The sequence below is a fragment of the Fulmarus glacialis genome, unplaced genomic scaffold (assembly GCF_000690835.1).
Source record: "Fulmarus glacialis isolate BGI_N327 unplaced genomic scaffold, ASM69083v1 scaffold20956, whole genome shotgun sequence".
Lineage (NCBI taxonomy): Eukaryota > Metazoa > Chordata > Aves > Procellariiformes > Procellariidae > Fulmarus > Fulmarus glacialis.
The window spans coordinates 1-25,729 of record NW_009219012.1 but is presented as its reverse complement, the minus strand read 5'-3'; the positions used below and the strand labels follow the sequence as shown (position 1 = coordinate 25,729).

Sequence of the window (25,729 nt, the reverse complement as noted above, 5' to 3'; positions counted from 1 at the left end):
TCTCAAAGCAGGGGCAACCACAGATTATAAGCTATAAAGCTGGAAGTGGTTTTACAAGACTGATAGTTGTTAGTACCACACTGCGGCTGTCTTACCCCCATATATAGAAGGAAAGAAAACAGACTAGCCTCAGACTCCTGAGGGTTTTTTGCCCAAACAACTCACCCGCATAGGTGGCAGCAGACTGCTGCAAGGATTGAAGTTGGCCACGACTACATCCGTATTTCTTGGTCATATCCTTTAAGGGAACCTCACTGATTAAATCCACAAGGGCAAGACTGGTGAAAAACCTGTAGAAAAAGTATACATGGAAATAAAATCATCATCCAGGGCACGTTAGTGTACATGGCAAAATGCACTGTGACAGCATAGGACAGAATGGTACTATCGCATAGCACACAAAAGAAGCAGGGAAGATGGCTTCCAAAAACATCAGCACAAACATCTTGTGCCAGCAGTGTTCTCAGTCCAGAGCAGACCAGGTCCAGGTTCTCTGAGCTATCAGCTCACTCAGCAAGAGAGCCAGTTCCTGAAAACAGACACGGAGCCTGTCCCCTCCACGTGTTACAGCTTCTAGTCTTTGCACATTCACACCCATTTGTGGCTACCTTTTGTGGATGGCCATTTGTCTATGCTGTTTCTCTGTTTTAGCTATGATTTTGCCCTTTATAGAGCGAGCCAGAAAGCCTTCTTCAATCCCCACCAGCTCGGCCACACGTTTCATGGAGGCAGGCAGCTTCTCCCATAAGCAGAAAAACTGGTACCAATCAATTGTGGTCCAATCCTCATACACTGGGGTGATCTAAAGAAAATAAGACAATGCAAAAAAATATTTCAGAGAAACAAACAGAACAGAGCCCTGGGTAAATAAAAATACAGCCTAGAGAATTTGGTTAGAGCATCCTACGCACTACTCTGAGGCACTGAGTCATAACCATGTACCCTGAAGAAAGTAAAAGCTCTTCTAACCTAGTTTTTTTAATATTTGTACTGATGAGATCTGACTCATATGGGTACTCTAATGATTAAACAACCTGGAATCTGTATCAGATTGCTCCCTAAATCCAAGCCACTAGAAGATTTTTATTCTCCTTTAACATAACAAAACTATTATTTTTTTAACAAAAAGAATAGATATCGATCAGCCTCTTAAAACCACTAGCAACCACACTAACCACTGCCACGGCATCTGATAAAGCAGGACAGAACATAGATTTTGCCAGAACTCACAGAAGCTTTCATTTAGCTGGAGTACAAGAAATCTCCGCTTTTATTAACACTAACAAAAAAGGCATCCAGAGCATTCACACACTTTCAGACAGAAAACCAATTTGTTATCGTTCAGTCAACACAGAGTCAGTTTCAGTATGAAGAGGCAAAATGTCTTCCTATCTGTATCGATACACTGCAAGATTAATTATTTTGAAATAACTAACAGTTGTTGGGGAACATTTAACATAACACAGAGTACCAGATGCCTACGTAGTTGTAAATCATCCATATCCCCTTCATCTGCTGAGAAGAACAAGAGTTAAGGTGGGGGATTGTCTTTTGTTGTTTGTTGGTTTTTTGTTGGTTTTTTTTTTTTTCTTTAAAGAAAACTCTTTTCCTAGCCTAGCAAATACTTATTTGTTTCAATCAACTTTCCTAAAATACAAGATCTTGGAATTCAGTCTCATATTTGCACAAGTAAAAGATTCAAGCCTAAGAGAATTAAAAAGCATTATAGCAGATAACTTCCCTGTAGCCCATAGGGAACACATGGAGAACAACTCTTAAAAAAAAAAAAAAAACACCAAAAAAAAAACCACAAAAAACCACACACCCCAAAAAAACCCCCAAAAAAACCCAAAAAACACACCACCAAAACTAAACAAACCTTCAGCCTTGAAAATGAACAGACTTGCAAGAAAGTATTTTAGGCTAGCTTAATGGAAGAGAATCTCAAAAACATTTTATTCAACAGTGTATTTGATTTAAATACAATTTAAATACAATTAAAAAGTACAGAGTAAAAAAATATATTGCCATTGCTGTGTCTACCCCAGAACATGAACAAAATTCATCCTCTTTTTTTTTTTCCTGTTTTGGAGTTGCAAGCAGGGAAAAAATTCACTGGTGCATGGCACAAACCAGTCCAGCTTACCTAGTAGAAATAAACAAAATATAATGTGGTCCTCTAAAACAGAGATATGGGTACGTATGGGACACTAGTAAAAATAAAATAAAATAAAATAAAATCTATCAGTGTCAGCCAATAACTAGCTTAATGAATACAGCAAGCAGAGACAGGCACCCTCAATCTCTTGCCTCCCCCTGTCCCCTAGTTCAACAACTCCTGTAACAGTAAGCATATTCTCCTTGGAGTGAACTTTTTTTTCAGACACAATGCCCAAACTTCGCCTTTGATTTATCAGCCTGGTAAAGAGAATACACTTTATACTTAAGGAGGCTAAAGACGACTATCAAATTTTGGATGATGATTGCATGATGGGCCTCTGGCAGCCACGAATCCTAAGATGTTCACTGCAACTCCATCTTGTTTCCTCCCTAATCTTCACAGGTTCATGGCTTCCTCTCCAAAGGTCTTAAATAGCATCGCTTAGCTTTTTAAGTGTATGTGCACATAAATCTTAACAAACTTTGGGACACTTTCCCCTCAAAAGATTTATCACACTCCTTCCTTTAGCCCTGGCAGCATCACCAGGCAAGTAAACTAAATCAGAGATGAATTTCACTGTTACTGAACTGAAGAGAGGCCCACCCATAGGAAGAAAGCAGTGTAGTTCTCTGAGGCTTTTTGTAGGCAAAATAGATGCTAAAACCTCAAAAGTTTTCTGAGGCTCCAAAAGTAATCTGAGATGCAGCCTGCTGATCCCAAACAGAAAAAAAAAAACAGTTTGTTTCATCAACCATTATGTTGATGAACCAAGTGTTCAACCATTATCCTACACCCAAAACTTACAAAGTTCTGAAATCTTTCGAAGTCAGGAGTGACAAAAATGGGCTTAGATGGACATGCCTACACAATATGGGAACAGACTAGTTCTGAAGAACAATCAATTTAGAAACTTTTCCTCATGAGGGATGAGCTAAGCAAACCACAAAAAAAAACCCTACGTTCATGGAGCCCTCAAGAACTCTGCACTGTGCTTTCTCTCCTTTCCTTAGTTTTGGCAGTACAAAATACAAAACATAGAATGGGGAACCTACCAAATAGACAATATGCAGATCGTTCTCCAGAACAAAGCTTTTCATAGCTCGCTGCAGGTCAGCAAAGATTTCCATGGCTTCAGTTGGTGAAAGAGAAGAGGAAAGAGTAGCTGAGCCAAGATGTGTTGGATGATAAACCTTTGCTGTTTTAAAAAAAAAAAAAAAACACCAGAAAAGCCAAAAACACATAGAGAAACATTTAGGTGCAAGTTTATATCTCATTTTCAGGTTGCAATGTATTTATAGATATCAATTCTGCTAACTTTTCCCAACTGCTTTTTCAAGAAGAAAGAGCGTATTTCTCCATTCTGAAGGCAGGAAAATGGAAACAATAAAAGGTTTAGACTTGCCTAAGTCTAAACAAGCCTTTTTCAGAGGTCAGATCACAAGCTTGCATCCCTCTAACTACTCGGACTAACTGCTGCGATAGCTATTTGAACAAAAAACACTAGAATCCCATCTGCCATGCTGCCTAGGAGTGATCATTTTGAGTATTTCTTTCTTAGGTACACCAAATATCTCCTATCATCTTTTCTTAAAAAGAGATACAAATTAACCTGTAATGGGGATTCTTACTATTACTGTAAGAGTCTCATCCTTAGCCATTTTAAGAAAATAGCCAAAATAGGGAAAACTGCAACCATGTACACCAAGCAGTTCTAAAAGAGACTTGCACTCTCTTAGAACGTACTGGTTCTTCTTCAGAAAGACAAAAATCATAGTCTACAGCTAACGTGCACAAATCCTGTAGTAGAAGTATGCCTTGTTTAAAGATATTTTGGGAATTTGTAGACTAGGATGCATCAGTCTTAGAGGCGATGTGCAGAGAAAGGCCTTCGAAGAAGAACACGTGCATGCAAAAAATGTTAAAGCAGGTATAAAGACACCCTCTAGAAAGCCAAAGAATTCTTGATACACGATTCTTTAAAATAAAAACAAAAATGCACAGAAGTCCTCATTATAAAGTTACACTGAACAGCTACCCAGCTGCAGAAGATCTACTGATTCAAAACTGCTAACTGCAATCACTGGGAAAAACACCAATGTTACCTTTCGCATCATTGCTGGAGTCCAGAACCTGAATGAATTCATTTTCCAGCAGCCATGCCACACAAGCCTCAATAGGTCCAGTCTGTGCTTTGTCTTGTGCTTTCTCATTTCCTCGCTTGCTTTCTTTCAAGCTGGATGCAAGAAGAGTGCAAGAAGCATATGTCTGCACATCATCTGGAGTGTTGGCCACTCCCCCCACTATGATCTGTTGAAGAAAACTACTTGTTCATATCGCCAGAGAAGCAGTAGGATGGAACATCAGATCAGAGAATTAGAGAGACTGATCCATCAGATATCTAAGTTTTAAAGAACCAGTACGAGAGAGGAACATAAGGCAAAGCAACTGCCAACCTTTAAGGCCCTTTCTTGGCAAGAAGTTAGACACCTTAGGTAGAAGTAAGAACTAAGCTACGCGACAGAATGAATTATAAAATCTTATTTTGATAGCAGACATACACATAGTAGCAATTTAGATTTGAGACTAGCCCTATGCATTTTGCTTAGCCAACATTGTGAAATACTTTTAAAAGGTTAGAGCACAAACCGCAATTTTCTGAAGACAAAAAGCAAACCAGGAAGGAGGAGTTCTCCTAAGGCTCTTCAGCATACTGAAGTTTTCTCTTAATAAATGTGAATGCTATAACCCATCATTGCTTTCCTGATTAAGAGTGATGTTTTTCCCCTTGGATTTTGTTTTCGTTTTGTTTTTCACGTAACTGCTTTTTCCTTGTGAGTAATTTCCATGCGTGTGTCTTCCTTGAGATAGCAAGGTGTTTAATCAAAAACTTTATTTCATGGTTTCAATGGATTTTTTTACGTTATAAAGCAACACCACCAGAAAGAAACCCCCATCTTTTGATAGCTCTTATGTAGGAAAATGCATTTAGAAATTCCATTGGTCTGCTAAAAATTCAAAATCTATGGAATCACAACCAAGTGCTAAGTATCACAGCAGTTTTCACAAAAGACGGTAGGAATAGTACAGCAAACGAACTGTACTGAAAAAGTCTAAGCTCAGTTCAAGCCCAAAAGCAATTTTGGAAAAGGAGATAAGCTCACCTCCGTGGAATAACACCCTTTTGGTCCCTTCTTATTCCTGTAGGAACCCTACAGAGGAGAGCAGGCTAGAGGGAGAGAATGGGGTACCATACCTGTTTGTTCACTAAAAATGTATTTACAAAATTTCCATCATTTCTGTGCAAAAGAGGTAGGTAAGTTGAGGGGGGAAACAAGGGACTCTACAAGGTTCTACAAATGTCATTATGGCCTAATTCAGTCTACAAAGCCTCTGGAATCAGTAATGTACAAGCATCTCCCAGTTAAGACTGTGAGGTCACACATGAAGTTTAAGAATTACACTTATTTATGCCTGCAGTTTGAGTATATGTAAATGCAAAAGCAAAGCTTAGTAACTCGTTTGACTGTGCTCTCATCCTGACCTGCAGGAAGCAGAGACTGAAACATACCAAACAAAATGCTGAATACTGAAGCAAGCTGGCAGACCCAACTAATTTTCTTCTGAAGCTGCTTGGCTTGACAAGGGAGGAAACAGAAGAAAAAGAAAGTGCACAGAAAACATTTGATGGTGTCACAGAAGAAACCATCCTACAATTACAAGAGTGCAAGCACAGTTCTAATTCCTCTCCGCATGTCCTGTACCTCAAGTATTGCTCTTTTCATGCTAGAAGCAACACCTTCCCCTTCTCTTCTAAGCAAACAACTGCAAACAGGCTTGAGAGATCCCTGAAGTAGAGCAGTTCCTTTTGATCTTTCTGAGGGCTTGCAAACTAAAATGCTCTCACCTATAGGAAAAACAAACAAACAAACAAACAAAACCCAAACAAACCACATTAATGACCTTAGTATTGCATCTTAGCACTGTAATAGCTACATAGAGCTCATCAAGGACATATTACTGGAATAGAAAACTGCAGGTGTTTTTGAAAAAGCTGAATTAAAAAAAAAAAAGAAGATAAAAACCTTTGCAACCTTGAATAGTGTATATCCATTGCTATGTAAGAACTCCACAGATGCATAATACTTAAGAACTAAAAGCTCAGAGCAGGACAAACTTCAAAGTTACGTTAGGCTGGTCAAGGTCTTGCCAAAGCAGCTAAGGGCTTCCATAGCCTCTCTCTGCATCTGCTTTGTTGCTGAACCACTCTCACTTCTTGTTCTGGAATTGACTGGAACTATAATATACAGTGACATCAATTTTTCTTCTGCACTACATTACTAAACTGAAAAGATTTTCAAAAGCAAGACGAAAACATAAAAGCTGCACAGCACTTTGACACTTTGTGTTAAGTCAACCAGCTTCCACTCCCGAAATAAAATAACACAGATACTAAAGTAATTCAGAAATCCAACATTATTAATCTAAGTAACTATGCATTCTCTGAACTTTCATATATGCATATATATATATACACACACACAAAAAAAATCTTGAGTATCCTGAATGGTTTCCACTGAAAGTACATCTAAATATATCTTACCTTAAAATTCTCTGTCAGACATTGTTAAATTAATCCCTAACTACTGAAATTCTGTGGGAGACAAGAAAGGTCCCAGAGCCATGAAACAAAAATAAAAATAATGGGCCAATTCCTTTAATGATATAATAGTACAGACTACCCATGGAAAATGCAGTGGTCACACAAAGGACATTTTTTCAACAAAGCTGTTACAGAGAAACTAGGTCCCTGGGAGACCTAGCTAGTTAGAAGCTTTGCCAATTGGCACAGGATAAATGAATTATGGGTAGGACAAGCTTGCCTTTGACTAAGAAGAGAGCATTAGATTTGGATTAGCTGGACAGTAAATATCATGATAAGTTTATGATAACTTGTTAAGATTTAAGTGCACATAGTCTGGACACCAAAGTAATTTTGGTAGTGGGTATCTTATTAAGATACTAGGAACGTTAAATTACGATAAAACCATAGCCGTGGTAATGCTACAGTAATTAGCAACTTCAGAGGCAATGAAAACACAACTGCACTTAAATTTAATGAACAGAATAAATACCAAAATGCAGTGTAGGTGAGTAACTGAATACAGCTTAAAAATGATTACATAAATGAATTACAGGATGAAAGAAATGCTCAGAGGATGTGTGAAACTTTTGACATCTGTTGACCATGTACTTTTATCAGAGCTGAGAGTACAGAAGATAAACTGCCTGTAAGCATTGTTTTGTGAAAGCAAATCTTATTTCAATCTTAGCAATAAAGAATGTTCAGTCATTTTGTATTTGGGTTCTGATGTGACCTATAATTCCCTCTGAAAACTTTGACTCTTCAGTGTGATAAATCTAACAGAAGATGGGTATCCGCTTGGCTCTACATTATGTGACAGTCATTCAAGACTAGGGGGAAACCATTTCCCAAGATCCCACTGAGAACTTAAAGCCAAATACTGCAACCTAGCAAACAGTAAAAAAAAAAAAAAAAAAAGAAAAAAAAAAGAAAAAGGGAACTAAGCTGTTCTAAGATCCCTTATTGAACATTTCAGATGAGAGGGGAAGTCTAGGTTAGCATCAGACTAGACAAACACCAGAAGACTCTGGCTATCTAGGCATCAAACTCCATTAAAAGCAAAAAAGGGCCTATTATATTTCTAGGTTTTGTTCAGTGATATTGAACAGCTTTACCTATTTCACCTTGGGAACATGACAGTTTTGATGAGTGCAAAAATAATCCAATTTCATTTTCTAAAATTATGTTTTTAAATTTCCATCAAATCAGTAAAAAAAAAAAATTAAAAAATCAAAACCTGAGACAATCCCAACACTACAATGTTGGGGGAGGGGGGAAGTGAAGGAAATCAATGCAACAGCATTTATCTTCTGTCTGTCAGCTGAATTTCATATCCACATAAGGCATTTTTTCCAGCTGAAGTTGCTGTCCTCCAGTCTCCCTACTCTGTGAAAGAGGAGCAGCTGGTAATGTAGCTTTATGTTCTCATCCAAAAGATTCTGTGGAGTGGAAAAAAATGGTACATTCATGAAGCTCATCAGCATAAAATCAACTGCTTACTGTGCAAAACACAGTCACATCAGAACTGTCAAAAAAGGGTACTAATTATTGTAACTTGAAGGGGAAAAAAAAAGAAACTTCAAGGAATAATGTAATTTGACACCTGCCAGCTACACTCAAGTGACAAAGTCTGGAAAATTTCAAAATACAGCATGCAGCTGCCCTTTTCTTTAACACATAGGGATACCTCACAGAGAGATAGGTTGTAAAATGCCCTGTTGCTATGCTACTCTGGCAAAAATAGAAAGTTGTATGTAAGAACAGTCTGCTTACACAGGATTCCAGCAAGCACCAATCAAACCATCAGTAGGGCAAATCCCACTTCCCGCTTCTGTTAGAATCATAGAATCATTAAGGTTGGAAAAGACCTCTAAGATCATCGAGTCCAAACTTCTTATTTTCTATTGTGTTTAAACTTGTATAATACAATTTTTCCAAATATCATCCATGAAGATAAATTTCTATTGCAAATTAAAATAACAGGCAGGATTATTTTGTTGAACATCAATCAGTGCCGCTGTATGCATGAAGACACCATATTATCTATGAACTACTGTTCATATTTCCGTGTCTCTCTGTCGCATTACCACATTCAAGATCCATAAAAGTTATGGTTAAGTTAAGTTTAGGAAATCCAAATCAGAACTTCAGACAACAGAAGAAGTTTGTCAAATTATGGTTGTAGACTTTAAATGCATTTCTTATATTTTAGGCCTGTCCAATGAGAGTTTACTGTAAATTTTCTCACTGAGACTGTAAACACTTTAGTAAACTGACCATGGATCATAGAATTAAGGCAAACGAACAGAGCCTTAGAAGCTAACAAGAATTCAAAGGAGAAAATAGCCCATTCCTGAAGTAACTGACATGTTACTTACCAAAGTAAGTCTCATGCAGTGAAAAGAATCCCCTATGAATTACAATTTTTACTCCATTAATACCAAACAAATTCATCTTGATTAACTTAATCATACTGAATACCAAAGGAATTCATCATGATTAGTCGCTAATTGCAAAGCACTGCCCTGGATTTAATCAGGTTAACACCATTCTTGGAGAATGTTAATAAAGCCTCTACTTACCCTCTGTGTCTACTCCTTTCCTGCCAGCCCTTCCAGCCATCTGCTTGTAAGTGAGAATGTCCAGCAGTTTGCCACCAAACATGGGAGTTCGTATAATCACTCGGCGTGCAGGCAAATTCACTCCAGACGAGAGCGTGGAGGTTGCTGCTAGGACTCTAATCAAGCCCTGGCGAAAGGCTCCTTCAATGATGTCCCTTTCATCAAAAGTAAGGCCTGAGGAGAGATGACTTTTGGCAAACCCAGTAATGGTGAGACTGCATTTAAGAGTTAATAATATTACTGTCAAGCAAGGGGAAGAACAAACAAACTTAATGAACATTCGCCATTTGGTGTTAGGAACTAGAGTCGCAACACTACCTCAATTAACTTCTTTTGAACCGTAAGGGAAGCAAAAATTCACTATTAAGTTTTCATTATTCAATTGACAGCAATAGTTACCAACTAGGTTTTCTAAGGTGCTTGTACGCAAGATGAACAACTATTTACTATATATCCACATGCAGTGCAAGTAAATAAATAAAGAAATAAAAAAAATAATAAGAAGAAAACTGGATGTAACAAACACAGTAGGGAACTAGGATTTAGTCATTTTCCATCCTGACCCTGGAATCATTCTTCATTATTTCCATTCTAGGTTACAGGTCTAATATGTATCTTTCTACATTTCCTTGAGGGCTTCAGGCCAATTTTATTCTCGAGAAAGAAATCCACACTCTGTAAGCATTTGGAATTATTCCCCCTACACATTCAATGCCATAGCTACTGTTCTCTTTTCCAGAGTCAGTCCTTTCTCTCAGTGGATCAACAGGTGACATATACTATTACCTACTTAATTAAGAAATAAAAGATCTAGCCAGAAGCATTTGCAGCACATGCTCCTTTAATTTTTACTTTCATTGTTATACTACTTCTATTTACTCATCTATTTTAGTATTAAGTTGAGGAAAATTGTTCTGAAATACTCTGGCAGCTTTAGGGACAACTTGAAAATGCTTGGGTTGAAAATCAGCTAATTTTTCAGGCATATCACAAAAAAATTTTAAGTGGTATTTAAAAAGTTGCTGTTATCCAACACAGCAGAGAGAAAATTTATCATAACAATTAGTGACTTAAAGTCTTTGGCCACAATAAAAGAATTTCAAGTTTACCTCTAACTGTGAGATTCTCAAAGCATTTTAATTCAGTCATAAACTACAGAAGGCTTCAAAAAGTAATTGGTAAATTGCTGGTAACTACACCAGAAAGAATCCATATGACTTGACCACTACAGAATTCAAGACCAAGATATTCAGGAATACCTGCATGATGAAATGCCACTCCCCATGGCAAAGTACGTTGGAGCACAGAGTCCAGGCCTGAGATAGAACGCTTCAGCTGATCCAGAACTTCATCAATCTCTTCTCTGTCCACAGCAACTGGGGAAAGCGGTGAGTTTTTTGCAGAACCTTGAGAGAGAAAATATTTTTATAGTTTCTACTAAAGTTAATTTTCATTAAAGGCACTGTGCATACTACAGTCTTCTATTAACTACTTTTCTCTTACTCTCAGCCTGTTGCAAACTGTAGAATTCCCTGGCAATGACGTCTGCCAGCTTCTCACACCAGGTCTTTGATGGACAGAAAAGCAGGACTGAATGGCCATCACAAACAGTCTCATAGCACAGGCTCACAACATGGTCTTCATCTCCCTGAATTAAGACAAAATACTTTCAATGCACTCTCACACTGAATGGGGTTTGTAAATGCTGTCATTCTTCTGTGTCACAGTAGGAATTTTCTAGTTCAAGTCAGAAAGAGGAGCAAACAAAGAAGATGGAGCACTGTTATCTCAGTTTCTGTCTTGCTTTAGGAAGTCCAAGCACTAGATGACCGCATTGTTGAGGACAGCCCTTGACCCACCCGTGAATAAATCTAAGGTTTTACGTCTGGCTTTCATAAATCCGTTTCTGAATAAAGGCCGCACAGTGCACAAAAAAATCACGGAAACCTCCATGTTGTGGCTAACAGCAGTGGGGAAGAACCAAGAAGAGCCCCAAAGGAAAACACCCCTCTGCAGCAACTCAGGAAGACTTACCACCTAGGATGTCTGAACTAAAAGCATGAGATGTAGTAGCCTGAGCATCCCCAATAAGATGCACCCAGCAAGCACTGCTGACCAAAGATTGCAAGTGTTCAGAGCACAGTGGAAAGCTTTTATGGATACTTGTATGGATGTGCACGCAAAACCCTACTGTTTACAGCTTGCCTTTTTGGTTTTAAGATCCTAAGAGAGTTCTTGCAACTGATCTGTTTTGCTTACCTAAGCCAGATTCTCTTCCAGCAAGCAAGCCAAAGGAGGAAGAGAAAAAAGGTAGGTGTATGGTGAGAAATAAAAAGTACTGAAATGCAAATGAAAACAGGGGAGCAATGGCAGGAACTGCATATACACATCAAAAGCTCCGTAAGGATTCAGTCAAATTCAGCGGAAGTGGTGAGGTCATCAAGTTCCCTTTCCTGGTCCAGTTTGAGGCACAGAACAGAATTCTGAAGGTCCAGTGATAGATTTCAAGCCCAAGAAGATCACCTGGTCTTATAAAATAAGCCAACTCCCTTCGACTGTTGAGTCACAAGCCTAGTTTAGCTCTTTCTCTCACTTTAGTACCCATCCAAAGCAGCAACTACAAAAAATATCCAGAAAAGGAGATGCAACATCATCTTCATCACCAATATGAGCACATAAAAGCAAGTCTCCAGATATTCTTGTCACAAACATTTCCTTTTGTTTCTAGGATCCTTTTTTTTTTTGCTGTGCCACCATGCTACTGACAACAGAATGTTTGTGCACAACAAGAACTGGGTGCAAAACATTCCAAAATATTGCTGGCATTCAGCCCATATTGTCCAACTACTATATTAGTATTACACAAAGCAGTTGAAAGGACTGGAGAGAGAATTCACCCTTCAAAGACTTCACAGAAAAGGAACCTACAAGTAGGAAGTGCAAATTTCCCATTTCTACCCATTTGATTCTTCCAAATCATTATAGTACGTCACTCTCAACTTTTCATACCCTTTACAAGTGCGCAAAAGGGCTAAATACTGAAAACAGATTCAGAAGAATCAGGACGGACATCTGCCTTCTAATCACTGACAAAATTAGATCATTCAGCAGTTTAACATAAGCAGGTTCAATACCAGATTTTAATGCAAATATATTCTCCCAAGGATTAATACAAATTCCTTGGCCTAACCAGGAAATATTTACCTTCATTTATGAAAGTGAAGTAGATTCCAGGACACAAGATAGAGTGGTAGGTAAGGGGACAATCAAACTCTTTATATCTGTCAAGTGCTCGGAAACAAGATAGCTGCAAAGTCAACTTTGTCTTCAAGTCAGATTCAAGAAACTTCAAGAACTTCATGAGCGTGACTGTGTTTTGTTTTGTTTTTTGTTTAAATCAGTGGAAGACAAAAAAAAATTGTCCTTAGTTTGAGCATACAATCTATGAAGTAAACAATGAAGTTGGGAATGTCATCTATTTTAAAAAAAAAAAAAACAAACCAACATACCAGTAGCTGTCTTTTTAACTTTAGCTGTACAAAACGTGTTATCCCAAAGCCACCGCTCAAAGTTTTGTTACCTTCACTTGAAGCTTGGGCTGGAATTCTCGCACTAAATTCATGGAGGAGTCATAAATGTTGCTGCCAATTTTCACCCACTCCTTGAGGGGCACAGGGCGAAAATCCGTACAGTATAGCTCTGCATCTAACCATGAGGCTAGGAGTCCCAAGTTAGGGAGGGTAGCACTCATGCCTACTATCTGTATCCCACCAAAACCAGGACCAGGCATCTTCGCTTGTCTAGAAGTCGTTAAAAGAAAATGAAAGTTAGTGATGACACAGGCTACTGTTCTGGAAAACAGCATTCAAAAACACTAACTCAATCTACTTCCATCTGGGGTCTAAGGTGCAAAGCTATTTTTTTCAACTTCTTGAAAAAAGAAACAAGCCATACTCTATTTTTAGCAAACACAACGTCAGGTCATGCATTGATAATTCAAGATAATTCAACTTTTTATCATCTTGAACCTAAAATTTAACCTTCTTTAGGTAAGAACAGCCATAACCTGACTGCATATTTGGAGAAACCGAAAACAAATACATAAATCAACTGTTTCCTTGCCATTAACAAAAACATGGAAATAAAGGAATCGTTCAGTCTCCACTGCAGTCTTTCTAAGTTTAAATGCCTTAATTAAAACACTTCCATTTGTTTCAATTTCAGGACAAATAATACTAGACTAAGGTATTCCTAAAGTTGGGAACCAAAGCCCTTAGTTCAGCAAAGAAGAAAGGAGCTTCAGTTCTCAAAGTGCTCCACTAAGGGTAGTGAGAAATAATGGACTCTTAACAGACTTGAAAACGCAAACCATTAATTTAGATCCCCAAACGTACATTTTAATTCAGGCTTTTACATCCACACAATGCTCCTAAGCCTACGTTTAAAAACTACTCATTTGCATTGCACTGAGTCATAAATTGAGACTTAAAAAAAGAGGAAGGTCTGACAAATCAACGTGAGCTCAGAAACAGCCTGAACCTTCTTGGAAGATCGTGGTAATCCTGGCAAAGACAACACAGAGCAAACAAGACTACCCAGAAGCTAGAGTAAAAAAGTGCAGTTACGGGCAAGTCAGAAATAAGGAAGATGTGGAGAGGCAGACTCTCTTATCCAAGCTCTTCAAGCATTTGCTAGTACAGCTTCCCCACCTAGGTTGCAAATTTCCCCCCCCGAAGCAACTTTTGACCTTCAAGGATTAAAAAAAATACAAGTTCCACAACACTCTCTCTGATTGGGGAGGAGAAAAATCTGCTGCGGAATTTTGGCTGGGTCTGCAAAAGCCTCATGGAGAAGCAAGGATATCCACGTTGGCAACAGCCATCAGAGAACATTCTCTTGGTGCAAAGACACAGCCTTATACTTCAGTGGGACATCCCCCTAACCACTTAGAAAGCTCTTAAAAGCACTTGCTCATTCATGATAATAGGTCAGGCTGGACAGTGTCTAAAGAATTTGGATAAAGTGGCTCCCATTAAGTAAAAAAAAAAAAAAAAGCACCACAGACTTAGGAGGATGTTTGAGAGAAAAAGTGGTCTTCAACTCCAGGAATCTCAAGTGGATTCCAAAACAAAAATAATGGCCACCTCCTTCATGTCAGTAAGTGGTACAGGGAACCCCTGTCAACTTGACCATGACGGAGAGATGAAGGATCTGGGCCCCAGCGCCTATATGGTGAAGGCTGAAGTATTGTATCTTCCCAGGAACATTCCTTGATGCATCTGTCCCTTTTTCCCTGACAAATGTTTTCTCCTTCCTGCTTCTTCAATGCAAGGGAGGAAAGAAAGAGAGCGGTCCTGCATCTGTGCTGTAGATACACGATAAGGCAAGGTAAAAGGAGTGGCAAAGCCACTCACGTTGCTTGAAGTGTACTGGCTTCCAGGACTTACGGGGAGAATATGAGAAAAAGCCAGAGGTGATTAGACCCAGAACATCCCTTAATCCTGGAAATCAAGACGGGAAATACTGGCTAAAACCTCTGGTGGAGAGCCAATGTAAAAATGGCAGTTCCCCCAGAACTAAATAGGTAGTCTGTGCTTAGCCCAGCATTGGTACGACTCACAAGAGAGGAAGCAGCAGAGAAAACTGGCAAAATTTCACTTTTGGTGCTAAGGGAACAGTTGATTTTGACTCTTCTCTCAGCACCACCAGTAAAGATCAAGGCAACCAATACACCGTCTCCTCCATTTGCCTTCGTCTGTGTTCGGGCACTACGGAGCAGCTGGACAGTTTGGTGCTGGGGATCTAGATACTGAATTCTTAAAAGCCTCTAAAGCTGTTCTGAAACATTTAATCTGTTCCCCAGTGTCCAATCAGTTGTGCTAAAGGCAAGAAACCATGCAACCACTAGGCTATCGCATGTTATAAGCGAAACCACAGATCACCCTGAGCAGTGCTAACTAAGCAGGATGCTGGCACATCCTCTTAAGTCTTCTGATCAATTCACCATTGACAAGTTAACAACATGCCTGCTCTTCCACAATACCTGAACGTTTCAGTAGGATAAATACCCCATTCCATGAAACACTGAAAAATTAAGCAGGGCAAGTCCACTAGCAAAAACATTAAAAGAAATCCAAAGTTTTTTAAAAAAATTAAATAGGCTAAAAAAGTAAATGAAAGCTTCAACCTTATTTCTTTTCCCGAGAGAATGGATCCCATGGTAGCACACAAATTCAAAACCATGAGGAAAAGAGGTTTTGACTACAACGGCAGGCCCCTGAGAGGTGGTACGATGAGACCTTAATAACCAAAATAGTCTAGGTCATCACTCTCATAAAAACCCTGGAGCTAACCAAAATTTCCAATCACCCAGAGAACAGAATATTTAGAGCTATCCATAATTTAGCATTAAAAGACAAACACCCTGGTCTACCCACCGTTTTTCAACCTTCTCTGTAACATATCTAACTTTGGTCAGAAGGAGTTCCAGTAGATATCCTCGATGAGAGTCTCCCAGCATGTGCAACTCATCCACAACCACCACTCCTGATAAAGAGAAGCACTCAGGTTATATCTGACCAAACTCCAAACTAAGAACACATAGCCTCGATCCTTTCATATTCTACATGATGAACTGAGATTTATATTCACAAATCCAGCTGGGCTTACCAACACTGCTATGGCTTCCTTCTGTCACTGATTCTTCTAAGAGAGGCAAACCATGACCAATGTCATAACACGTCACACCCCCACAACCTCACACACACACACAATCAGCTTTTAAAAAAATAAAAATAAATAGGTTGAGTTGTTAGTCTGGCCACCACGCAAAACAGTACTGCAGCATCTATACTGTAACCTCTCTGCAAGTAAAAACCCCCAGGGTTCAGAATATCTGGAAAGGAACATTCAACACCCAAATGAGCTAGTCAAAAGCTTTGCTGACATCACTGTCCTAGTTAAAAACATTACTCCTTACTAATACAGTAATGTCAGAAAAAAAACCCTAGAGCAGATGTAATTACACTGGCATAGCCTGCTTCCTATGATATCTTTTCTCACCAACCGAACCTGAATGAGCTCTACTATTTAGCTTTGGCTTTCTAATGAAAAAATCCTTACATGACTGCTCTGTTGTCATCCTACCTCCTGCAAATTACTTTTTAATCTATTAGCCACCTCCATCAAATTTGTAAGATGTGTAGAAATACTGAAAAGAATAACATCTAAAAAGCTTTCCGAGTATCAGTAGCTAGAGACAACAGACCAGATTAGGGTCTCCCCTCAGGAGAAAACATAGAGCCACTACAACTCAGCCACCTAGCACACGTCCCAACTAGCAGCAGTATGTACCCTTTCTGGCCAGCTGACAGGGTCACAGGGACATGGAAGAGGCTGAAGGTCAGATTTTTTAAAAAAAAAAAAAAAAAAAAAAAAAAAAGCAGGGCATTGAGGACACCAAGCTTCATTAGTTCTGCTGCTGTGGATTTTTTTTGTCTTTGGTGCAGCTATGTAACATCTTCCTGGTGCAGCTAAAATAGCAGGAGCTTAAGGGCAAATGTGACCTTATATTATCTGTTTCAATGCTATTTTTCCATCTCATTTTTTTTCTCTCCTTCCTACGTATGTTCCTTCTCTTTCCGTCTGTTTTCTGTTTTCTCCCCCCTTCTCTTTCAAGCCACTTAGGTTAGAAAAGAGTGTTGCACTGCTTCATCACTCTTTTACAAACTCCCACCCATCCAGTTCCTCTGTCTTCCTGTACTTCCTCTATTCTGTGCTCGTTTGTAAAAAATGGTAATTCGTTGGTCACCAAATAGATATTTATTCAGCTACCAGAAAAAACTTCTTCCTGCTTCCCCGTACAACAGTCTGCCTGAATTCTTCCAGCAGCTGAGACAGGACAGTGTAATGGGATATCTACCAAAGTAAAATTCATACAAGTTACCTTTCCAGTCTTTGTGCCAAGCAGCAGCACATTTTGCTTCCTGAAATGAAGTACCTACAGACCAAAGCATAGGCAATGCCACTATTTGTTGTATGGGCCACTTGTTCTATACCTTCTGCTGCTACTCAGCTATAATAAAGATTCAAACCCACGCTAAACCTGCGTACTGCATTACCCTGGCAGTCTGCGAGCTGGTGAGACCCGACTGTCACGCATGCACAGTGCTCTCCTCTATTCAGGCAGTACTCAGAACATGCCCACTGGGATAAAAGAGCAGGAGCAATCAGGCAACCAGTATTTTTCACACAGCCATCCTCATGTTAAAATGGAACTGCAGCCAAGGAGGACTACAGGTCCCAGCATGCAGTGGTATTTTCTACTCAACAACAAGCTCAGGAGTGCAAGTGGGGCCAGAATTTCATCATACTGCATTGCTACTGAAAACGAGGCTAGCCTCAGTCTCCTCTTTCTGTCTGCATATTAGGTGTGTCCCTAGAAGACTGCTGAAAAAAAACCACTAAAAAGTACCCAAGAGCTATCATATATGTTTACTGCAGAATAACTAGGCTGCTTTAAGTCCACATCCTGTTTAAAACGAAAAAGTTCCGAATGATAGGCAGGGAGGATTTGATTATTTTTTTTTAAATACAATTAAACTAGTAATTTTTTAACTTCAAGTTTAAATTAAGAAAAGAAACAAGTATCACAACAGCACATTACAAATCCATTCCCAGCTGACGTGTTGAGAAGGCAGTGGGTTCTTTTCTAGTCTGCTTTCCTAAAATTTCTTCAGCATCAGTGTCAAGAGGCTGAACAAGAGGAATATCATCTCCTGCGTACCTGGATGTTCAAACGTACTATATACGTTATATAATAATTAGCAACACAAAATTGCTTTTAACTGCTTCATACAGCAAAGAGAGCTCTGCCAGGCAGAGGATTTGAGTTTCGCTCGACAATTTCCAAAGGCAACTTGAGCTATCAGCAGGGGGTTGACATCAACAAAAGGAACAGCTCAAGCTTGAGATGGAATCCAGCAAGAATTGCAGTCATCTCCCAGTAACTCATCTCAAAAGATAAAACACCCTCGTTACGAACTGGTCTAAATTTAGAATTAATTAGAAGACAAGGTACAATCTTGCAGTTTCAGACAAGCTTGTTTTAGGTGACAGTTAAACTGGCATTTTCAGCTTTTATGAAAATTTATCTCCAAATAGAAAATTTGTCAACTTCTTAATTTAAAGGTGATTTAAAACTCAAATTTAATTTAAAAATTAATTTCAAATAAGCATAGAAAGAAAAAAACCCACATTTTTACCCTTATTTCAGTTATATGGTCATATTGGGGCACAAGGGAAATGGAGGGCTGCAGCAGAGGTGTTTTCAAATGGTGAAAGAAAAACATCATGCTTTAAGGAGGTATCAGTGTTGAGGACACATATTCAAACTCAAATCTTGTAATCACTTGGCTCGTTATACTTATATGACTCTTCCCAGGTACATTCATCTTAGAGAGCACAAGAAAATGTAGAGATGGAATGGAGGTACCAACCAAAGGGATTTGGCATATCTCTAGCTTCTGAAAGATGACATCATTAAACCATACATTTTAGCATACTGAGTATGCTTCCAAGGCACCCAAGCCAACATAAATATGAACATCATGACCCTACTCCCTGCCTTATGCTGGCAGTACAGCTTGTACGGTGTGGTGACCTAGGATCAAACTAACCCTACTGAAAACAAACAAAACACCCCTAAACTAAGTAGCCATATACTGAAATGGCTAACTGCATGATCACCAGTTCTCTTGCCAGGGAAGGGATGAAGACACACATTCAAGAACGGGGCTAGATTCCAGGAACCTCAATTCGAATGAGCTTAAAATGCTGCATAACCACAGTCATCCACTCATCTTCCAGCTCACTGGCAGTCTAAAGCATTCATTGTGATCCAGCCCCTATAGATCCAGGTGTGAATGTATTATCCCATGATCTCACACTCTGACAAAACCTGCAAGGCTTTATTTCCCCTATTCTCTCTTGTGTTTAAAAAACTCTTCTGGTATACAATGCTGCAGAATATTATGACACCAGATGCACATGGAATAGCAGTTTCATAGGTGGAGGTCTCAGACCAGTTTGCTACTCATCTAGTTTTCCGATTTTTATATTCTTAAAATAGCAACCAGCTATGTTACAGGCCAGAGTGAAGATGGGAGGAATTACTGTATAAAATACAACTGGGTATAGCTTTACTGAGCAGGGAAACAAAGAGAACAACTCCTGACTGGACTGGGAAAACACAGCGCTCTCCAAGTGCGTGCTAGAAACACAGGGCTTCTTCAGGGCTTATATCTCCTCCCAAACACTAAATGAATACCATTATCTAGCGGCCATCAGGGCCACGATGACCCAGAAGTCTACCTTACAAGGACAGAGGGCTTTTGAGCCAAGTACAAGAGAGAAATGAATGTCACAGCCCTCCTCGTCACCATGCCTACTAGTCACCATGCCTACTGAGAGGAGCTCTATGTCACCTGGACCCAGATGAGCACCAATTCCTCCTCTTCCTTGAGCTAAGTGAAGATAAACATGGATGCCACAATCTTTGTCCCGAATAAACAAACATACATATGTACATTCTTGAACTCAAACATATCCCAGACCTTTAATTCAATTTCATTAATTAGAAGACATTTCTTAGCTACGGGAATCACTGCTTATTGCAGCTAATCACTGTCCATGGATTGTCGTCCATGTCAGACAAACTAAACCTGCAGCTTCTACCTACTTACTCCCCAGCCACTGAGCTATGTAGAACAGTCCTGACTGCATTCCTAAATCCAAATCAGAAGTGCTCTGAAAGAATATCTGGCATGTCTGACACATATAGAACTGAGCAAATACAAATTATCCCATGATTTCACATGTACTCAGAGTATGTAATGAACCTTATCCCCCCAATGGTCAAGCCTTAGTATTTTACCCAGTGAGTCCATTTTGTTTTCTTCTATTAGTCTATTGATTAGACCATTGGCTTTCTCAATGGTGCAGACAGCAACATCCAGGGCAGAGAAACGTCCAGCAGGAGACATGCTTCCCATGTAGCCTTCAACTCTCACATCCACCTCCTGAAAGAGGGCCTGTTTTTCAAGGATACAGAATGTCATGCCTAGGTTATAACTCTGCTGACCAATGCCTGCTGGCATCACATCAAAGCCTGCATCCTACAACCACAATTTCTAGTACTTATAATGCCAACTAATCAGATTAAAGCCATAGCTCAGCCAGTTACTGCTAGTTTTTGTTTTCCCACTGTCATTTTTTATTTCCAAAGCAGAAGCCACACAGTACACATTGCAGGATAAAGCGTGCATAGCTGAGTAAGAGATGGGAACCACTGTTTTGTATGAAAACATTTGCTATTAAGAACGTTAGAGAACACACAGTGCAACAGTTTATAATACCAGTGGGTTACGTACAAAGAAGCCTTGCTCCTGAGAAATCGGGCAAAAGCCAAATGTGGGACCCCAAACACAAAGATGTCACTTCTCCCAGCTGGAAGTCAAGAAACAACGACTTCTTTTCTTCCACGGCTTATTACTGCAGTGCCAAAACTTTGGCACGTTACACACTGCATTAACAAAAGGTACAAATGTTTGAACCAGATGGGTAAGATACCATATAATTTCAAGTATGTGCAGCTACAGCCAAACCTTAGGCCAGGAGTAGTAGAACACAGCATCGATAATCCTCCAGCTTTACAAGATTAAAGCAAAAGCATATCTCCATTATCAATCACTACAAAGTAGCTTTTGCACTCAGATTCTAACATTTCCTAGCAATTTGCAAGGTTAAGATACCATCTCAGTTTACTAACACCCAAAATGTCTTAAATGTCATAAACTGTAACAAAAATGCCTGCTGGTTTTGTATTTGTTTTTAGTAATTGTTGTTACTTTGACATATTAGCTAATAGAAACAATATTTTATATGAAGGTCTTTCAAGAAAAAACGTTTTTGTTTTAAAAAGACTGTTCCCACTCTAATTTTGTTTTTAAATAGCTGGGGAGAGGAAGCCAAGACATAACCACATTCTGTCAGAATATATTTTTAGCAAAGTCAAAGTGAAATCAAAGGCACAAAATTCTCATGGAACACCCCAAGGAAAGCTAAAATAAAAAGTTCCTTTCAGATAATGTTGACACCTTCCCTTTGTAGTTTTTCAGACACAATCTCTAATTAGAAAATTCCTTTAAAGTTTGTATATTATAAAATCTGTGAATAAAGGCAAGTAATGCTTTAAAAGTCAAAGCTGAAATAAAATGTTTTAACTCCTTAAAATTTTTCCAAGTTTCCCTTTTTGGGTAGAACTTTTATTTTTTTATCTCCGACTTAGAATAAGAGCAAATTTTAAATTATCTACAAATCATTTCTGAAACAACTCTGCAAATTTTTTTTTTCCTCAAATCCATGCAAAAACTTCTAAGTGCTTAAAAAATGTGACCCAACAACTACAACCCCTTCTTGAATGCTACTTACCTGCAGATAACATTTTTTCTCCTTGGCCACAGAGACAAAGGGAAGGATGAAAAGAGCTTTCTTACGAGTCTCCAGGACTCGTTTCAAAATAAGCAATTCTGCAACAAGAGTCTTTCCAGCACTGGTAGGAGCTGGGGGGAAAAAAAAACGTTGGGTTTTTTTAAAATTACTTTTAAAGTTAAAAAAAAAAAAAATCCAAGGAACAAGCATCATAAAGCTAGCATAGGAAGCAGTTCCTGGAGAACTTGGGGCAGGATTCTTCAACAGCCTCAACCCCTCTCCAACAGCCCCTCTCCAACAGCCACAACCACATTTGTAGTTAACCCCGTAAACGGTCAAGAAGACTGCAAAGTATTTCTCTTCTAGCCTCTTCCATCATGCTACCAAGGCTTGTGTTCTCATCTCTGCTCCAGAAGCAACAGCAGCTCAGAGATAAGCAAGGGGAAAAAAACCCACTAGTCTCTTGGTTGGACAGGAGACCTCAGCCACCACCTTACTGACCTAGCCCATAACTATATTAACCCCTCCTGCTTGGCGAGCATTGCTGTTTGCCATCTATCAACCACAGAAAAATGTGGAGGAGATGCCACATTGCGGGGGACAGCCATTACCCAGCAATCAGACACAAAGTCTTCTGGAGGCAAGGAAATAAAACTCAAATCCAAGTCTAAGAAAATCACCCACCCCTCTTCTAAGTTTTTCATCCTCCCAGTGATGCTCTCGGACCTTCTTCCCATGGAGAGTAGATACCCAAGTTGTCATTTCCCACAGATTTCTAGTCCACCAGTCCTACTTCTCCTTCTGCGTGCCCCTCCCATACACTGGGTGAAGAGAAACAATAAAGGGACTGAAAAAGTTAGATAGGATATAAAATTTTCAAAAGTATTTGTATCTAACATTGCTCATATCATTCAGTTCCTGATTGACATAGTCTGTAATAAAAAAAGAGAGTCATCATTAACTGACACCTAATTATCAGTTTCTAAGGGAACATTCAGAGAGAAAATGGGGGAAAAAAGTCTCTCCTCACATCTGGAAAGGAGTCTATCAAGCCAGGTCTGAGGTACAGCAATGGGACAGATCTTAATGGGGTCTCTCCAGAAAAAAGAGGATCTTGACCTTTTTATCTGCCAGATCAGCACTCTTCAGCACCAACATGTTCTTGTAAATGGCACCGGGAAAGTTAGGGAGGGACTGGTTTTGTCAGATATTTGCATACCTGAGTAAACTAGGTTCTTCCCTTCCAGAACTTCTCCGAGCATTAGGCATTCTGCTTGCCATTCAAACATCTGCACGACTCCCAGACTGTGGTATTTCTCCAGAACTGCTTTGGGAAGACTCCAGCTTGCAAGGAGCAACTTGTCTGCTTGGTCTTCAGGAACATTTACCCGCTGATACTGCCCTGGGAGAAGAAAATTTTAAAAAAGTCAGGTATCATCTTTGAATCTGAAGTCACTTAGGTTATATACCTAAAGGTCAAAATTCTCTACAAGCTCCTGTATTATGAGAAAAGGTAACAAGAAACTATCTTCCCTATATTTTTCAATATTTCCTATGGATGTTTCACTATTCTTATCTCCTGACATTTTCTCAAATTTTCCTCCTATAAGGTTTTCCACATTCAAATAATTTCTTCACCAAACTCTCGCTCTGGTATTTGCTTTTGAGACACAGCAGCCATTACCAAATACATACTCAAACAGAGTTTCAGCACTGATTAATATAACAGCATTACAATGTATTTGCCATCACATCCTTATCCAGACTGTTTCCTTTTTAAATTATTGCTGCAGAGACTTCAGTAATCCTCACAGATTACAGAACTGCTCAGTCCTTTTTCTTGCTTTACAGATGAATTAAAAAAACAACATAAACCAAACAAGCAGCTCAAGCTACACTGCACAATGCATGTTACTTCAGTTTATCAACACTGATTAGTATCTTCACCACACTGCCAGTTCCTCTAGCTTAATTAAGTTCCTTGCTCCTTATTTCTTGTCTTTATAACCCTAAATAATTTTGTATCGGCTACAGATATTGTCTCCTCCCTCCCCTCCTCCTCCTCCTTTTTTCCAAATCATTGAGAAACACTCAAACTTTTTTTCCCTTTCCTCATAATGCCTCCCCTATCACCCATGATTTTATAGTTCCCCTAACAGCATTTTGTGAAAGACCTTGTCAAATCAAGATGAAAAACAAGTAATTGTGTGTACTGACTCTACTGTACCCATTCCTCTATTGGCCCATTCAAAAAATCCCAGAAGAAATTTCCCTCCATTGATGACAGCATAAGGGCAGGCTAGATCAGAAATACTAGCATGCACAAGCAGCCAGTATTTTTACTCTCAATATACTAAAGGTTAACCCAACCTAGATGTCACTGGTGCGTGATCATTCCCCCCCGCACAAAAATATAAAAAAGCTGATATAGCTTAGCTCTGAAAGCTTTGTTTCACTTTGTAGAATCAAAGTACTAAACAAGAAGTTGAGTACCATCAGGAGAGAACAGCAGTTTGTCAGGAAGCAGAACAGGCTTCCCAAGGAGAATTTAGAGGAGACCAGATTTGTCTATCCTAAAATGTGACTAATATAGCAGAATTAGGATTTGGAATCATACAAAGAAAAAAAAAACACCTACATGATGGGATCTTGAGCTTCCTTCCTAACGTTAAAACCAATGAATTACATGTAAAAGACAGAATAAGTAAAGGACTACGTGATTCTGCTGTTTGAAGAACATCTGTAGATTAGCACTGAACACGAGTTTGAAAACTTGTGCCTTAGGAGTTCTTGAAGATCTACGTACAGAAGCATACCACTAACACTAACCTCTTTTTTACCTACTAGAAAAATGCTAAGAAATAGTCAAAATGAGGAAGATACATGTTGCTGGTTAAAAGCATTGGGCATTAGATTTCTCTGAAAGAAAACCCTTTGAGAACTTGGGCCAGTTGGACTCAGGAGCGCTGCTTACTGAATTGTTTTTGTCCTGTGGAAATACGTACGTTGCCTTGCTCAGCTCCATTTGCAGGACCTGACAAAATCATATCTTGCAGAATATAATCACATCAGGGAGATGATGTGTCATGACTGGAGAAGAGGCTGAGAGATGTAAATGCTTTAAAGAGTTACAGAAAAATTGCAAAAGAGATGAAGTTACAAGACGTTATATAAACATCTTGATTTTAGATGTTATATACATCTTGATGCTGTATACATCTTGATTTCTCTCTTGATTCAAGAGCACAATAAGCTGGTAAAATGTTTTGCATCTAGAAGAATCACTTTAAGTGCCGCCAGCCAGGACCACTTTATATGACATCTTGCCACAAGATGTTTACATAACACAAGATGTTTATATAACATCTTGTGTATTTAGGCAAGATGTCATATTAAAAAACCTACTACAATTCTCTGCATTTGCAGGTATCAGGGCACCAACCAGGACCACTTAAAGTGATGCCTCTAGATGCAATACATTTTATCAGCTTACTGTATTCTTGAATCAATTTAATAACATAGGTAAACCTCGCCACATTTACCAAAGAATACCGACTATACTGATTGTTGTATTATGGTATCACCTAGAGGCCAAGTCAAGAATAAGGCCGACTGTTAAATGACATACAATGAAACGAGCCCGACTTCAGAAGCGTGCATAGAAAATAAATTTTCTTACCTTCCCCAACCGAACAGTGCATAGGGCAGGAAGATCTTTCGATTCGTATTCGTACGCTACCACCCTTGTTAACATAAACGCTTAGCTCAGCTACAGCCGCTGCCCTCAAGGGAGAAAGGAAAGGGCCAAGAGCCGGT

The 25,729-nt window shown here is 39.1% G+C and overlaps 1 protein-coding gene across 1 annotated transcript in view; it reads right to left on the bottom strand.

Annotated features, from left to right (window-relative positions):
• Positions 1-23,315, bottom strand: part of POLQ (polymerase (DNA directed), theta) — a gene marked incomplete at its 5' end in the record, with an annotated part of 50,339 nt that extends 27,024 nt beyond the window's left edge. Inside the window, 13 exons of the mRNA XM_009580228.1 lie at positions 166-290; positions 609-802; positions 3,214-3,356; positions 4,264-4,468; positions 5,923-6,065; positions 9,386-9,598; positions 10,684-10,830; positions 10,928-11,072; positions 13,005-13,224; positions 15,862-15,970; positions 20,358-20,514; positions 21,914-22,044; positions 23,133-23,315. Coding sequence (XP_009578523.1) covers positions 166-290; positions 609-802; positions 3,214-3,356; positions 4,264-4,468; positions 5,923-6,065; positions 9,386-9,598; positions 10,684-10,830; positions 10,928-11,072; positions 13,005-13,224; positions 15,862-15,970; positions 20,358-20,514; positions 21,914-22,044; positions 23,133-23,315 — 2,115 coding nt within the window. The remainder of the gene's footprint in view (positions 1-165; positions 291-608; positions 803-3,213; positions 3,357-4,263; positions 4,469-5,922; positions 6,066-9,385; positions 9,599-10,683; positions 10,831-10,927; positions 11,073-13,004; positions 13,225-15,861; positions 15,971-20,357; positions 20,515-21,913; positions 22,045-23,132) is intronic.
• Between the last annotated feature and the right edge of the window lie 2,414 nt (positions 23,316-25,729).